Raw genomic sequence first — 15,844 nt, forward strand, 5'->3', positions numbered from 1 at the left:
GCGACCAAAATGCTGGCTTGCATCCATAGATGCTTCTCAAGCAAATCCCGGGACGTCATTCTCCCCTTGTACTCGGCCTTGGTGAGGCCGCAGCTGGAGTACTGCGTCCAGTTTTGGGCTCCACAATTCAAAAAGGATGTGGAGAAGCTTGAGAGAGTCCAGAGAAGAGCCACGCGCATGATCAGAGGTCAGGGAAGCAGACCCTACAATGACAGGCTGAGAGTCATGGGGCTCTTTAGCCTGGAAAAGCGCAGGCTCAGGGGTGATCTGATGGCCACCTATAAGTTTATTAGGGGTGACCACCAGTATCTGGGGGAACGTTTGTTCACCAGAGCGCCCCAAGGGATGATGACTAGATCGAATGGTCATAAACTACTACAAGACTGTTTCAGGCTGGATATAAGGAAGAATTTCTTTACTGTCCGAGCCCCCAAGGTCTGGAACAGCCTGCCACCGGAGGTGGTTCAAGCGCCTACATTGAACACTTTCAAGAGCAAACTGGATGCTTATCTTGCTGGGATCCTATGACCCCAGCTGACTTCCTGCCCTTTGGGCAGGGGGCTGGACTCGATGATCTTCCAAGGTCCCTTCCAGCCCTAATGTCTATGAAATCTATGAAATTATTGTCAGGAAAGTCAATCCACTGGAAAAATCCTGTTTTGCAGTTAAAAAAAAGCAGTAAATACACCAGCAACCCCTAAGAATGACTTGCATTTGAAAGCTTGTCTAATTTTATTCCAAGTATACAGTTGGTCCATTAAAATATATTACCCCCCAAATCCTCGCCCCTCACACTGCTAGGAGCATCATGGCTACATCATTCAAACTACCATGACAGGGATTGAAATATTTTCAGGTGGCCACTAGATGGCATACACTAGCTAATTTTATGCATTAAAAATAAGATACCAATACAATAGCTTTGTTTTGCTTGCTACATGAAAGAAGTCATAGACTAATAGGCAGACTGTGGTTCACCTAGGAGTCTCTGCTGCTTTTTTATGGTTAGCATAATGATTTAGTGGCAGGTATCTTAACATCAGAGCACTATCCATGTGCTACCTTTTAATTCAGTCTGCTTGTCCACACCAAGTGGCCAGCACAATCCTCTGCTGCTTTAGCAAGATGGCAGACCCTGGTGTCTGTACAAAGTCCTATTTAGTGTAGGGATGCTCTAAAGCAGTGGTTCTCAACCTTTTTTGTACCAAGATCCATTTGTAAACATCAATGGCCAGTCCTAACCGGGTGCCCCTCGCTCCTGATCTGATACCCAAGCCCCTCAGTGTATGGGGCAGGGGGTGGGTGTGTGGGGTGGGGAGGAGAGTGGGTCTTGGGGGCCCCCAAACAGCCCCTTGCAGGCTGGAACTCTGCCAGCCTACAAGGGAAAAGCCATGGTTTCCTATATTTTTCTTCTTTAAAGGAAAATCCATTTTTAAAGTTTGTTTGTGACCATTTCATATATTCTTGCAACCCATTTTTGGGTTGCGACCCATGGGTTGAGAAATGCTGCTCTAAAGCACTATGGTGAATGGCACATTACAAATAGGAGAGAAGGAAAGTCAGTTAGCCCACACACAGCTCTTCAAGACTGCTTCCAATAGCTAAACCAGCTTGCTTAATGCTAGGTCAGGTATCTCTACAATACACTGCAGTACAGTGTAGAAATATTCTCAGATGTAACAAGTCTCTTCAGACCTTGTTTAATCATTTTCATTTTCTTGAAATACCTTGACATATTTTCAATTCCTGGTTAAATATTTTTCTCTGCATTCACATCACTGTATGAGGATTATCAGCAATATAATATATTGTTCTAGTTAGGGATGAACAAAAGGGACAAAGAACATGCTATAGAAAGCTATGACATCAAACAGAACATGGGCTCTGGCAAGCCAAAAGATCTTTGTCAAATAAAAAAGTTCATCTAACCAAACTCCAGTTGTATACTCCGAGATCCACTGGGTGCGTCTACACATGTGTGTTTACTGTGCAGTAACTGAAATTACTGCACACTGTGGAAATGCGCCTACACATGCATGCCTGTACTGCACAGTAAATATGGTGACTTATCCCAGCTTCAGCAAAAATTTGATACCTGCATCATGCAGGTATCAAATTTATGCCTGATTAGTTACTGCTCAATAACACACGTGTAGACACCTTACTGCACAGTAACAGGTATGTGGACTGATTTGGGACTAACCTTAATCCCAAGTCAGTCCACACACAGTGTTAATACACTTTAATACCTGCACGTGTAAACTCTGGCCTATTCCCATACTGTGCAGTAATTTACTTCACAGTAAATTTAAGTCGGTGTAAATGAATGTGTTAGACACACTCACTGATTCTGAATTGTCTACTTCACTTACCTCAGAGTTTAACGCCTGCTTTTTTCAGCTCCAACTTATATTTTGAGACTACACTCTAACTCTGACACTCTAATACTCTAACACTCAAGCTAACCTCTGCAGTAATATAATCAGGGCTTACAGTGCTGGTACAGCTGGGACAAGAATCCTAATGTTCCCCTTTATATTTTATTGATATTTTAACAGAATTATTAGTTCTGTAATGAAAATAGAAAGCAAAGATGAAGAAAAACTATTCTTGCTACATTTTTGCATGTAAGCCAGATATATTATTTGCAATGTTTTTGATGAAACTGAATATATTTAACTTCTTTTATTAAGAGGTGTCAACGTGAGCTATATATTACAGGCAGTCTTAATAGCACTGCCTATTATTAGGTTGACTAACATTCCAGTTATCTGACCATGTTTTCAGTTATTTATAACTTGGCAAAATATTAACCATTAAGAGTGAAAGTTTACAATATTAACCATTAGGAGTGCAAGTTAGTGTTTGCCTCAGATTGACCCAAAATGGTTTGGCCATTTCTAAGAAAAAAACATATCTTGATTTGATATGTTGAAAACTAATTACCTCTTCTTTTAACAGATCCAGCATATTAGTACTTTAGAGGAGGGGATTTGACAAGGGCTCAATTTTCGATGAGGGATGTGTGTTTTGTCCCCTTGAAAATACCCCAGTTTAGGCCAAATTATAATTTCTTAAACAACTGTAGCTCACATGTATTCAGTGGAGACTACTTAACATCTCCAGCCTCCCAAGAATCTACCCTGATTAATATGTTAAAGTGTGTTGCTGCTCCTTTTGCTGGTCAATCCCCACATGCCATCCCCACAGGCTACCAAAACATGCTCTATTCCCTCACTGATTCAACCTTTGCCAGGAATTAATATTTATCATCCCAAAAGGAAAGACAATGGGACAGGGGTAGATGTTGGGGCTTGGATAGTGAGCCTGGAAAGAGAGACAAGGACTGGATTGATAAAGATACTGGGATGAAATAAGAAGAGAAAATGGGAGCATGGAGCCAAGTATGAAGAAGAGACAGAAGTTTGAGGTGGCATAACTTAAGAGGTAAACTTGGGGGAACAGTTAGAAGAGTCTCTACCAAAAAGACCACACTCCACTCCAGAGCCTAAAATAGAATCCAGTATTTCTGAGTCTCAATTTCTATATTGTCAACAAATAGCTAAGACCACCAGGGTATATCTACATATGGTGTAGTACTGCACAGAGATACCTGAACAAGCTCTGAATGAGGTAGTTGGGCCAGGAAAACCAGTATAGCTGCATCAATGCAATGCTCCACCTAAGTTAATACACCCTTTTAACCTGAGAATTGTTATTCTTGATGATGTGCTTGTATACAATGGGATACCTTTCAGTGACATCAAAACCTCCAGTATAAAACCTCCACTTGTAAAGGCAAGCCTATCAGAGCTTAAAACCATTACTTCTGGAGTAGGCAATGTCATGACTCCCATTTATAAAATTAAGCACCTGCATTAATTGTATTAGAGGCAGTGCATCAAACTATGTAGGGCATAGTAATCCAGTAATTATTCATTGTCAAAATGTTCTTAAGGGCATTACACTCAATATGAAAACATGGACAGCAGTAAGAATTACTTGGTAAAACAGTTTTCCCATGCCTGGCATGAACAGTGGAAAGAGAAACATCTATTCCTTTTTCCTATGAGACCAAAGATGACTTTGTTCAATAAATAAAATCCCCAGCCCTGCATTCCTTGCTTGGTAATGACTTGGAATAAACGCAATAGGTGTTTTAAGAAAGTAGTCCAGTCCCCTAAATAACTGCCACTGTTATTTCTGACTGTTCTTTAAGATTGCTGAAATAAATTTAGCATTGTGATTTCAGCTCCAGTTACTGTAACAAGAAGTGCCCCTTTTATGTAATTTTTCAATTGCTTACTTAAAAAGATTTGAATCCACAAAACAATTAATTGAATAAAAATAGGTCTATTTTCCTTATGCCCTTATTTACGCATGGGTGGATCTAGGATTTTGTGTGGAACATCCTAACATATAAAACAACACATTTGTCTCCAGTTTAGGAGAAACTAGCAGCTTTATTAGTATGATAGGGAGCTAGTTCTTTATTATTCAGTTTAAAAACAAAGCAAAAACATATATAACTATTGGAATGTGCACTCATTTGCTAGATTATAAATCAAGTTTGAGAAAACACAACAAACATGGCAAAAATAGTCAGAATAGTCAAAAGATATTGTGTCATTAGTCCTGTAGTCATTATATTTAAATGTACATTTCATTCAGGTTCATAAAACAAAATCTAGACTTCTTGAGTTTCTTGACAGTGCCTCCACTACTTTGCTGTCAGTCATTTCTAAAGCTGAGTTAATATTACCATATCTCAGTTAAGGTTTTTAGTTAAAGATAAAAACTGTCTTGAGGGCCATGAAATAGGAGAGAGACATTACCAGGAATGGCTAAGAGACAACAAAATGGTGGAAGAAAGTATAGTGTGAATGCTGTAACATCAAAAGCATTAAAAAGTCATTACTGCCTGAATAGAAATACTGCTGCCCCGCCCAGTCAGTTGGTTTTAAAGTTTGAGTAGACCAGGAATCAAAGTAAGGTACAACTAACTTCCCCCTCATCCCCCCACCAGTTCTGCACCTGTATTTACATCAGTTTTTAGGCCTGATGCTCTTTCCATTTAAACCAATTTGCAGTCATGTAGTTTGACTAAGATTCATGGAGCTACTCTTGAAATATAGGAGTATGTCCTGTAACACAGGATCAAGCTAATTTTTCAGATTTTTTGGGTCAAACTAAATCTCCTAGTTATTTAGTAAAAAGTGCTATCTAGTGAGAGAAATATTCTGAAGTGGAAGAAAATAAGAGCAGGTCATAGAAAGCAACATTTTTCAATACTTTCTGAAAGCCAGAGAAGGCAGAAGGCTGTTTTTTGCTAATTATCTTCTTTATTCTTTGGGTGGAATTAGGTATGGGAAGTCATCCTCAGTTCTCTCCAGACAGGAAAGATAAATACAAATTCCAGAATATTTCATGCAAGGAAAATGTGCCTATAATAGTGATGGAGTGGTGCTAGGAGTTGTATGGAGTAGGAGGACCTTGAATTAGGGTATGTTAGGTATAACTGGAGTCTCAGGACGTGTCTTGGGAGAAGGTAAAGGAAGCTAGGTTTCTCAGAAGTTTTAAAAGGTATTATTTGTTATGATGGGAGAACATAAAAGTGTTAGCTCTTAGAGAATAAATGCAAAGTAAAGTTGTTTCTATGAGACAGGGATTTTGGAAATTTATTCACCATGATTTTATTTCTGGAGTTTGGATAGTCCCACGCATGCATTATACATACAGGGGGCCCAGAGTTGGCTGAGAAGGGAAGGAAGGGGAACTGACCTTCATTAGCAACTCTTTATTTCACCCAAGGGGAAGACACCAAGGTCAAAATGCTGACCTTAAAACTGAAACTGAAGCTCTAAGCCTTAGTAAGAAGTCATCCTATGCAGTGATATCAACACAGTAAATGTGTTCCCTATGGAAAGTAGTTGTCTGTTCACCAAATCTGAAATGTTTTTCAGCTGTATTAGGGTTAATAAACTTTCAGTGACCTACAGGCAGGTCTGCATTGATTTGAGCCAGGATCTCAGGGTCTAGGATTCTAGATCTACAACAGAGCACCTAAAATCCTAGAAAACTTTGCTACAGAACCAGAAAACCCTCAAGGCTCTCTTCCAGCATCAGGGCCTGTTGGGCAGCTTGACAACCATATGGTCCAGGAGTGTGGAAGCCCTCAAGATCCTAGTCTGAGGGAAGTCCACAACCAGTATGACGTGGAAGCTGCTGAGTGAAACTCATGTTATTTAGATAATTTTTACTACTATCAACAACAACTGTTCAACCAACTGACAATAATTGTGTCAATTATGATCAGCAGCTGACTGGCTTGTGAGGAAGATATTTCATATTTCATGCCAGGATTATACTGGTCTTTACACTGACATATTGGAAGAAAATCCAAGTTGAAGACATGTCTACCGATAACATAAGAAAAAAAGAATAGTTATGATTGTACCATAGCTTCCTCCAGACTTCTCTGTGAGGGTGACCCCAAGAAGGGCATTTAGAAAACTACCTGTCCTTGATGGTAGTCATATAACCATAAATGAGAAGTTATGAAGGGGCTTTTGACCGAACAAAAGCCTTTGGATGACAGTGCCCCCAAAATGGGTCTTTCATTCTTGTATGTGATGGGTAGCCATTCATTCTAAGAACTGTGTTCTAAGGGAGGATGCTGTCTTGCTTACACTACAGTGCTAGTGGGGCCACTTAATAGGGTTGAAGCATCTAACTCCATGAAAAGGAGGAAGGGATGCCAATCACCAGAGCCAAACCTACTAACATCAAGTGGAGCCTAGTGATCAACTGTTTTTTAAGCCCTTATTTTATATTTCTTAATAAATTTCACATTGTAAAATACAAATAGCATGTAACTCTCTAAAAAGGTTATTATACAGCCTTCAACACTGAAAAACTATTTGACTGCAGACACAGAGACTCTCAATATTGGATAGACATAAACATTTTCCCTTCATGTCCAAGGAAATTTGCAGCTGATTTCGGATGGCAGATTTGTGTTCTAAAATGCATTAATCTAAACGTTGTGAAAAAACAGAAGTTAGACTCAGAGAGGGCATGTCCAGACGTGTGTGAAAGTTTGGTTCTCTAGGGACAAGTAGTGGCAGTGCACCTTGCACCACTGCTACTTGTCCCTAGGAATGACCATGCCACACACGCTTTGGCGCTTGGATAGTTATCCTGAGGGTGGTAGGGTAGGCTGGGGCCAGCGCTAGACTGGTCCCAGAAGCCTTAACTGGGGTCCTGGGGGCTTTCTAGGTCTGCAGCTGTGGCGATCCTGCTGGGCAGAGCCTGGCTGGCAGCTGCAGTGGTTTTTTTGCAGTTTTTTTTGACCCCTGGATATCTAGCAGAAGAAAAAAACAGAGCAGCGCATGATCGGGCAGTGCACCCTTGCAATGCAGAGAATACCAGGCTGTAAAGCATGTGGCACTGCAAGCATGTTTGTGGTGCCACATACCTCATGACTGTGCTCGCCTGGATGTGCCCAGACTTTCCTTCAGAGTCTGTACACTTTGGAAATTTTCTGGGAGGAAGTGTTTAGAGCAAAGGACTAGAAGCCCTTTCTAATTTTGTGCACTGACACTTTGAACTCAGTTAAATCACTTAAACTCTGTGGGCATTTATAGACATGCTCCAGGAGGTGGGGGTGGGGTATGCTAATTACAAGTGCCGGGAATGTCACGTGTATCAGCATCCCCACTGTGAAAAATGGTGGTGGGGTGCTTTGAACTAATGCTTGTCAAACTTGATTAATCTGCTGGAGCTGGTGATAATTACTAGGGCTGTGCGAAATTTCAGCAGCTGTTTTGTCTCGGAGGTATTTTGGCCTATTTTGGCACCTGAAACACTGAATCTGAAATGAAATGGAAGGCTCTGAAACATCTCTGAAATGAAATCAAACCATCTGAAATGTTTCAGAAAATTTCAGAGTTTTGGAGCTGGGCTTGCAGGGAAACAGAAACTAAGAAGAGGGAGGGGGAAGAGGGGTGGAAGGACTGCTCTGATATTGACATCTATAGCTGGCCAGTGTGTGTGATCTGTCCCTGAGGTCCCTTCCAGTTCCAGTGATCTGGAGGAGGGACAGCAGCTTGCCGTCATCCCACATGCAGATCAGGGGGGCCGCACCCCCCAGGAAGGCTGCAGAGATGTGCTAGACTCATCCTGGGGGGTGTGGGCCCTCAGATCTGCATGTGGGATGACAGCAGGCTGCTGCTGGCTGGGGCCAGCGCCGGCACCCAAGTCTGCTTGGCGCACCACACACTGAGTGCCAGGAAGACTGGTGCTGCCGCTGGCCACAGCCAGCAGCACCAGCCTGCTGTCATCTGCATGCTCCAGCTGCTGTCTGGGAGTTTGGTTTTTTTTAAAGCCCTGCACTCACCAGCTGCAGCAGGCAGGCATAGCTGGAAGAGCTGCAGGAGAAGCCCCCATGTTTGCCCTGCCTCATCCTGCACTCACTAGCTGCAGCAGCATTGATCAGGGCCTCCAAGGGCTCATGGGAGAGGCCCCCGATGCAGTGCGGGGCATGGAGGGCAGGGGGGATTGCATCCCTCCATGTGGCACCCACGCGGCAGTTGTTGCATTATGTGGGTTCAGAGTGGCTTGGCAGGATGTCACACATTGTCCCAGAGCTGGGGCAGCTCCAGCAGTCACCCAGAGCCCAGCAGTGCTCAGCGCAAGTGGCCCCACCTCCCAGACAGCACACAGCACCCTGCTGAGCTACTCTGCACCTGCACCATGGGGCAGCTGCCACATGGGTGCCACAAGTGCTCAGAGGCCCCAATCACCACTCCTGCAGCCAGTGAGTGCAGGGCTTTAAAAAAAAAAAAAAGCTCCCGGACAGCGCACCGAGCACGTGACTGACAGCAGGCTGGTGCTGTCAGCTGTGATCAGTCTTCCTAGTGCTTGGTGCAGGGTGTGCCAAATGGACTTGGGTGCTGGTGCTGGCCCCAGCCAGCAGCAGCAGCCTGCTGTCATCCCATATGCAGATCTGGGGACGCGTGCCCCCTGGGATGAGTCTGGCACAGCCCTGCAGCCCTCCTGGGGGGTGCAGCCCCCTGATTTGCATGTGGGATGACAGCAGGCTGCTGTCCCTCCCCCAGAGCACTGGCATTGGAAGGGACCTCAGGGACAGATTGCAGACACTGGCCAGCTATAGATGTCAATATCAGAGCAGTCCTTCCACCCCTCTTCCCCGTCCCTCTTCTTAGTTTCACAGAACGTGGAGCGTGCAGATGGCAGCAGGATGCCATTGCTGGCTGGGCCAGTGGCAGCACCAGTCTTTCTGTGCTGGCACTGGTCCCAGCCCTCAGTGGCAGCCTGCTGTCATCCTGCATGCAAATCCACGGGCCCGCAGCCCCTGGGAGGAGTCTGGCCCAGACCCGCAGCTCTCCCAGGGGACACAGTCCCTGGATCTGCATGTGGGATGACAGCAGGCTGCCATTGCTGGCAATTGATGAGAGTTTTGCTTTGAACAGTTTGAGGTACATTTTCACAAAAGCGCCTGTACCTATCTCCTTGAAGCACAGCAAGATTCATGCCTTCAGAAGGGGGTACCATCCCTGCAATTTTTTTCTAAACCAGGCAGAAAATGACAAAGTTAGAGGCATTTTAGTGATTCCCCATTATAGCCTATGGCCAGAACACCAAAACAGCATAGGAACTCTGAAACAGATTCAGCCAAATTGAAACGGGACAGCGATCCGAAACACCGAAATGAACAACTGTCCCTCCAAAATGCTGAATCCAAAACCGAAACGTAACATAGCTGTTTTGCACAGCCCCAGAAGACTCGATTATTCTGCTGGAGCTGGTGATTAACCAAGTCTGCTCTGATGCGCTGGAGTTACAGTTTGTTGGAGCAGCCTCCCTGCACATGTATAGGAGCCCTATAAGCCTTAGTTATACCATCAGTAAAGTGGGGATTTTCCACACTATGTATTGGATTGTTGCTAATATTTATTCACTTCTCTTGTGGGGATTTATGAGGATTGACATATTTTTAATACACTGAGATCCTCAGCTGTAAGGAAAAATAGCAGTACAAAGTACAACACTACTGTCTGTTTCTGAGATAGTAATGCTATGATGAGATAACAATCAGTAACTGAGGAAAACTGTTATCTACATCAATAGTCCTTGTTCTAATTAATATCATGAATGGTTTCTTATGTACATATTTATAGTTGTAGGAAACGTTTTCCAAAGAGATCAATACCATGTTCTTTATGTGTAGATACATGAGGCATTAAATTATAACTAGGAGAGCTTTAGTAATGAAACTGCTAATGGCAGTTCCATTTCATAATGGAATTAATGCTATTCTCTGCAGCTCCTGAAGGCAGGAAGTTTTCAATATTTTATAGGCAGTATGCAGAAGAGAGATTGGAATAAATTATGATACTTTGGTGAAGTGCTAGTCTCAAAGCACTGGAACTCTTGTGTTAATCCTTCTATACTCAGCAGCTGTCAGTCCAAATACCAGCCCTGCTGGCCAGACAGATTTTGTAAATTACAATGCTGTCAGTAACTGCCTATCACTAAATATGCTTTAAAGATGGATTTGTTTGTATTGGGAACACAAGCAAGTAATGGTGACATACTGCTGAACAATGCAAGGGAGAGGTTGAGATACCAAGCTGCAGTTCATTAATCTTTGGAACCTAAATATTACAACAAGTGGGAACATCTCACACACTTAATATGAAATGAAAAATCACCACCTTCTACATATTACTCCCATCTGCACTGTAGTAGGCATAATGAGTTACAGTGACCCTATTCTGTGATACTAAGTGTTCCTCTACAGAAAGAAGGTAGTTCCATCCTTATAGGCTGCATGGACTTAAGAAAGTTTTTCCTGTTGCCTAGAAATACATTTTTATACTGATTCACTCATTTCATTAACACTGAACACAGGTACCAGAACAGTGAGCGAGTGAGAGAGGTACATAATTATTTCTATTTGTGTTACAGCTCATGCCATTTCTTTCAAGTTACATCCTTTAAGTGAAGGAACACTTATATGGGCTGTAAAATAAGGTAACCATGTTTCAGCATTTTCTATACAATTCCCTTTTCTAGGCATTTATGAATTCTTGGTATCTGTCTGCTTTTTCAAGTGCCCTACTTTACACAACATGCTTAACACAATCCTTCTATTTGTAGAACAACTTGATTAGCACTTACTGTTTCCTTCTGCATTCGATGGCTCTATCTATCCTGAACTCAGGTAAACTGATGAATCCTTCTGCTTTTTCATCCTGTGAGAACAGAAGAGGAAGTGCTGGTGAGGAAGAATGTACAGCTGAGAAAGAGACAGAGATAAGAACTGGTCTTATGGTTAAAAACCAGGGCAAGTACTAGTAGTCAAAATAAGGAACACATTACTTAAACATGCGCTGCTGAGTTTTTATAGAAGTGGCTGAACTGTCAGTTTCCAAAATGAGCTACAGTAATGCCAGTCTATTAAAGACAATGTGAAGATTATTTTCAACTGTATGCAAAGTATTTAAACAAATAATAGCTGTACAGAGAGATTCTTGGTTTTCTCAATGTTGATTATATCTTCACAAAACTGTTTTGTGGACACCTTTCCCATTTATGACTGGGTAGACCACCTGTCTTCCTAAGGGTGACTAAGATATTGGAAAAGTAAAATTAAGAAAGCATGTCATGTATTTTTTTATGTAACATGATTTAACAGGAGGAACACAAGAGGGCCTGTGCCAGCCAGTTTTCTGAAGATTGCAAATAAACATTCTGTAGATCATCAGTGATTCATGGCTTTGAAATCAATAAAGGGTACCACATTTCCATACATGTTAATAAGCAAACATCCACACAACACAAATGTATACTCCGAATCTGTTTTATTACACTTGGGTCTCTCTTTATGCAAATTTGTTTTGTGCAAATTAGCTTATAGGCAGCAACCTTATTTATATCAGAAATTTGCGTTGTGCAAGAAAAGTCTGATCTTATGCAAAGTCGGCCAGCAATGAGCTCCCAGCAGACTGGCAGAGTTCCAGCCTGCAGGGAGCTGGGAGGAAGCGGAAGGAAGGCAGTGAGACAGGGGACGCCACATGCATGCATAGTACATGCACGTGGCCCCAAGTAGCCTCGAGGGCAGCTCTGGCTTGTAAGTGTTGGGGAAGAGGGGAATTGAGGCCCCTGTAGGAAGGGAGCTGGGCAGGGCTGGGGCTTCTGTTCAGCTGGGGGGTGCTTGGGGCCTGGGGCCTCAGTGTGCAGCTGCAGGGCCCCAGTGGGGACCAGGATGGACCCTCTGGTGGCTCATTGGGGGAGGGCTGGCTGCACACTGCTGTGCACACTTCCAAGGGGAAGGGGTGGACGCACAGGCACAGTGGGCCCTGGCAACAATCCTGCACCTGGCTCAGCTTTTCTTCCTGCCTGGTTCCAGAGCCCCGTACCCCACTGCCCTGGCCACGCAACTTCTGGGGCACCGGGCTGCGCCCCTCAAAGAGCAGGAGGCAAAGAAGGCGTGTCCCCAGGGCAGTGCAGGATGAGGAACCACCATTTCCTGCAGCCCTGTTTCCCTGCCCCATGTGCCTCTCCTGCCCAGTGGCTGTGACCCGGCATGGCCGGGAACAACGGGGCTATGTGGAGAGGCTACAAGCTCCCTGTGGAGGCACCCAGGGCAGGGAAGCAGGGAACAGTGGGGCCACACACAGAAGGTCTCGCCTAGCAGGAGTGTCACCACTCAGGGAAGGGAAGCAGGGTGAAGCCAGGAGCAGTGAGCAGCTGGCATTCCCTGCTGCCCTGCTTCCCTCCCCCAGGTGCCTCTCCAGTCTGCCCCATGCTGCCCTGGCAATGCACCCCCTGCATGTGCTGCTGCTTGCAGCGTGGAGCTTGCAGCCTCTCCACGCAGCAGTTATTGTATTGTTCAAATATGTCATGGTTTGTGGGGGCAGTAGAGTGAGGCTGGTATGTATCCCTATTAATTACATGTAATAATGGTTTTGCTTTATATTAATTTGCTTTATGCAAGGTTTTTTGGAACACAACCCTCGCATAAAGAAAGACCTGAGTGTATTCAATATACGTAACCAGACAACCCAATTTTGGGTAGCATGTAAAAGATTTGAAAGAACTTAACTAATGATGCTTATAAAATTGCCCACCTCTTAAAATACAAAATGCACACTAATAGTTGGTAATCAAATCAGGCTATGTTGTGTTGTATAGATAATACAGTTAAAGCTTTGCTATTAGAAGAAAAGTAGCATTACGCACTTTGCTTATTTTATTCTTTGCTTTTATCTATGCAGTTTTTCTGCTTGCATTAATGGAATTTTAGTGGTTAACACTGTGGCATTTAAAATGAAATGCCATGAAGTGAAATGTCATCGAGAATGGGTTTTTTTGCAAATGACATGCTCAAACTCCAGACTAATACTGCAGTATCTGCATTTTGAAAATTAAACCTCCAAGCCTCAGATCAAGAGTTCTAAAGAGCTGTGCTTTCACATCTGGTTTACTGCTTAAAATAAAGAAATGAACCAGTTCACATTTATGGTTGAATTTCCTCATACTATTTAATCTAAGGAGTGACAACAAAAAAGAAACAAATTCTGCTATCCTAAGTTATATCAAGCATGGAAAAAGAAATATTATTTATTACTGACACTTGTAATTCACAAAGAATGCCATGTAACTTTTGCTGTTTTATTATACTGCATAAGGCTTGCGCACGGTTTATTGAATATGTCAACAAGAATTACTGTAACTGATTTTTCCCTGCCATGTATTGCTGCCTTACTTCCAAGCAGAAATATAAAAATAATCTATGTGCAAATCATTAATTGGTAAAAGATAGCATAGAACATAAGGACTTAAGAAATGTCATACTAGGACAGACCACAGGTCCTGCTAGCTCAGTATCCTCTATCACAAAATGACAAAGAACACATTCTAAGAAGAATATATATGCAGGGCCTATTCAGACTGATTTGTCCCTTGCTCCTCTTGCTGACAGATTCCACCACCTAGAAGCCTAGGAAGTCCTATTTAGCACTCATGGCCATGTGTAGATGAAATGAGGGGTGTGTGTGCACAATACTTTAAAGTGGGCTAAATGCTTTTGCACCACTTTAATGGTGTCGGTGTTTGCATGCCTGAGTGGCGTATTGCGCATTAATTTCAACCGCCGTAGGAAATTCAGCAGTATAATGCACACTAAACGACTTGGGGTGCAGCAAACTAAAACTCCTCAGCAAACTAAAACTCCGAGGAGTTTTAGTTTGCTGTGTCTACAGCCACGGAGTGAAGCATTGGGCTTCATGCAGCTCTGTGGCTCTGCAGGAAGCCCTGCAGGCAACCAGGTAGGGCTCTGCAAAGCTTCAAATCATGATTCGGATTCGGAGATGATTTGAATGATTTGGAGGCCATATCAAATCACTAGAAGCTTTAGGCTTTCCGAATCGATTCTGAAAAAGTTCAGCAGTTTGGAGATTTGGCCATAGGGTATAATGGGGAATCAATGAAATATCTATAACTTTGTTGTTTTTTGGCTGATTTAGATGAAGCTTGTAGGGCTCGTAGCCTCTGCTGAGGGCACAAAGCCTGAGAAGTTTCAAGGTGATAGGTGCAGGGGTTTCTGGGAAACTGCACCTCAAACTGCTGAGAAGCAAAACTCATGACATAGGTGACACTGTGTGTGTGTTAAGGCACAGGGGGGTGAAAACTGCAGGCCTGCTAGGGCCTGCTGCGGCCACAATGCCTGCCAGCTGTAAAGGAGATAGGTGCAGGGGGAGTCTGGGTTCTGGGCCCCTGCACCTCTGGCCGCAGCGGGCAAAACTCATGACATGGGTGCTTGTGGGACTGTGTGTGTTCAGGTGTGCCCTTCCTGGTGCTGGGGCTTCTGCACAACATGGCAGTGTGCCTCTGTCAGGCCTCCTCCTCCCCTACAGCTTTGGACTGGTCCACCACTGTAAACAACGGCAGGTCAAAATAACTTAGCTGGCTCAACACCAATAGCACCAGCAGCATCGAATGTAGCCAAACGGAAATGTTACAGAGCCTTTCTTTTTATAAAGGAATTGACAGCAAGAAGTAAAGATGTTATGCTGGATATATGTTCCTCATGGTGTGTGATGGCTTATCTTGTGTTTATATGTTTATTATGAAAAAAAACAGAAAGAGTTAGAAAAATATATCTTAGGAAGATTTTGGGTTGAAACACCCTTTGTCAGGCTGAGGAAGTACATGCAGTTGGTGTGTCTCCTGATCCTGGATAGAAGGAATAGTAAAGAAGCCAGAGGATAGCCTGGCATGCAATGCAGGCAAGAAAGCCAGTCAGTGGAAATGGAAATGGAGGCATCATGGGGTGAGGGACAGGCTGAGGTGGAGTGGTGGGGTGAAGGGGGATGTAGCAGCGCAGGTATTGTGAGAGATAGTAAACAGTAAATCCCTATTTACTTTCTTATTTACACGGCTACAACCCAAACCCCTATTTACTTTCTTTACATTAGTCATTACTTTGGCAGGATATGATCATGATTCATAAAGTCACCCTTTCATCCTAGTTCAGGGGTGTCAAACATACAACCTGCAGGCTGGATATGACTAGTGGAGCCCTATGATCTGGCCTGTGAGTCTTGGATCGACTCTATGAGTGATATATAGCACAGGGGTTGGGTTGGGTTGGGGGCATGTGCTGCATGTATACTGGCTCTGGAGCTGGGTCAAATCAGGCCCCAGTCTGTCCATGGGCACTGCAGCAAGTGCACAGGACCAATCTAGAGGAACATTTCATGCAGCACATGCCCCATGCTGGCCTGGGCTCCATGTACTGCATGCAGGCAGTCCA

The 15,844-nt window shown here is 43.6% G+C and overlaps 1 protein-coding gene across 1 annotated transcript in view; it reads right to left on the reverse strand.

Annotated features, from left to right (window-relative positions):
* The window catches only part of LOC102572005 (connector enhancer of kinase suppressor of ras 2), a 116,052-nt gene that overhangs the window by 63,700 nt on the left and 36,508 nt on the right, over positions 1–15,844 (reverse strand). Inside the window, exon 5 of the mRNA XM_059733117.1 lies at positions 11,206–11,279. Within this exon, the coding sequence (XP_059589100.1) occupies positions 11,206–11,279 (74 nt within the window). The remainder of the gene's footprint in view (positions 1–11,205; positions 11,280–15,844) is intronic.

The sequence above is a fragment of the Alligator mississippiensis genome, chromosome 8 (assembly GCF_030867095.1).
Source record: "Alligator mississippiensis isolate rAllMis1 chromosome 8, rAllMis1, whole genome shotgun sequence".
NCBI classification, from domain to species: domain Eukaryota; kingdom Metazoa; phylum Chordata; order Crocodylia; family Alligatoridae; genus Alligator; species Alligator mississippiensis.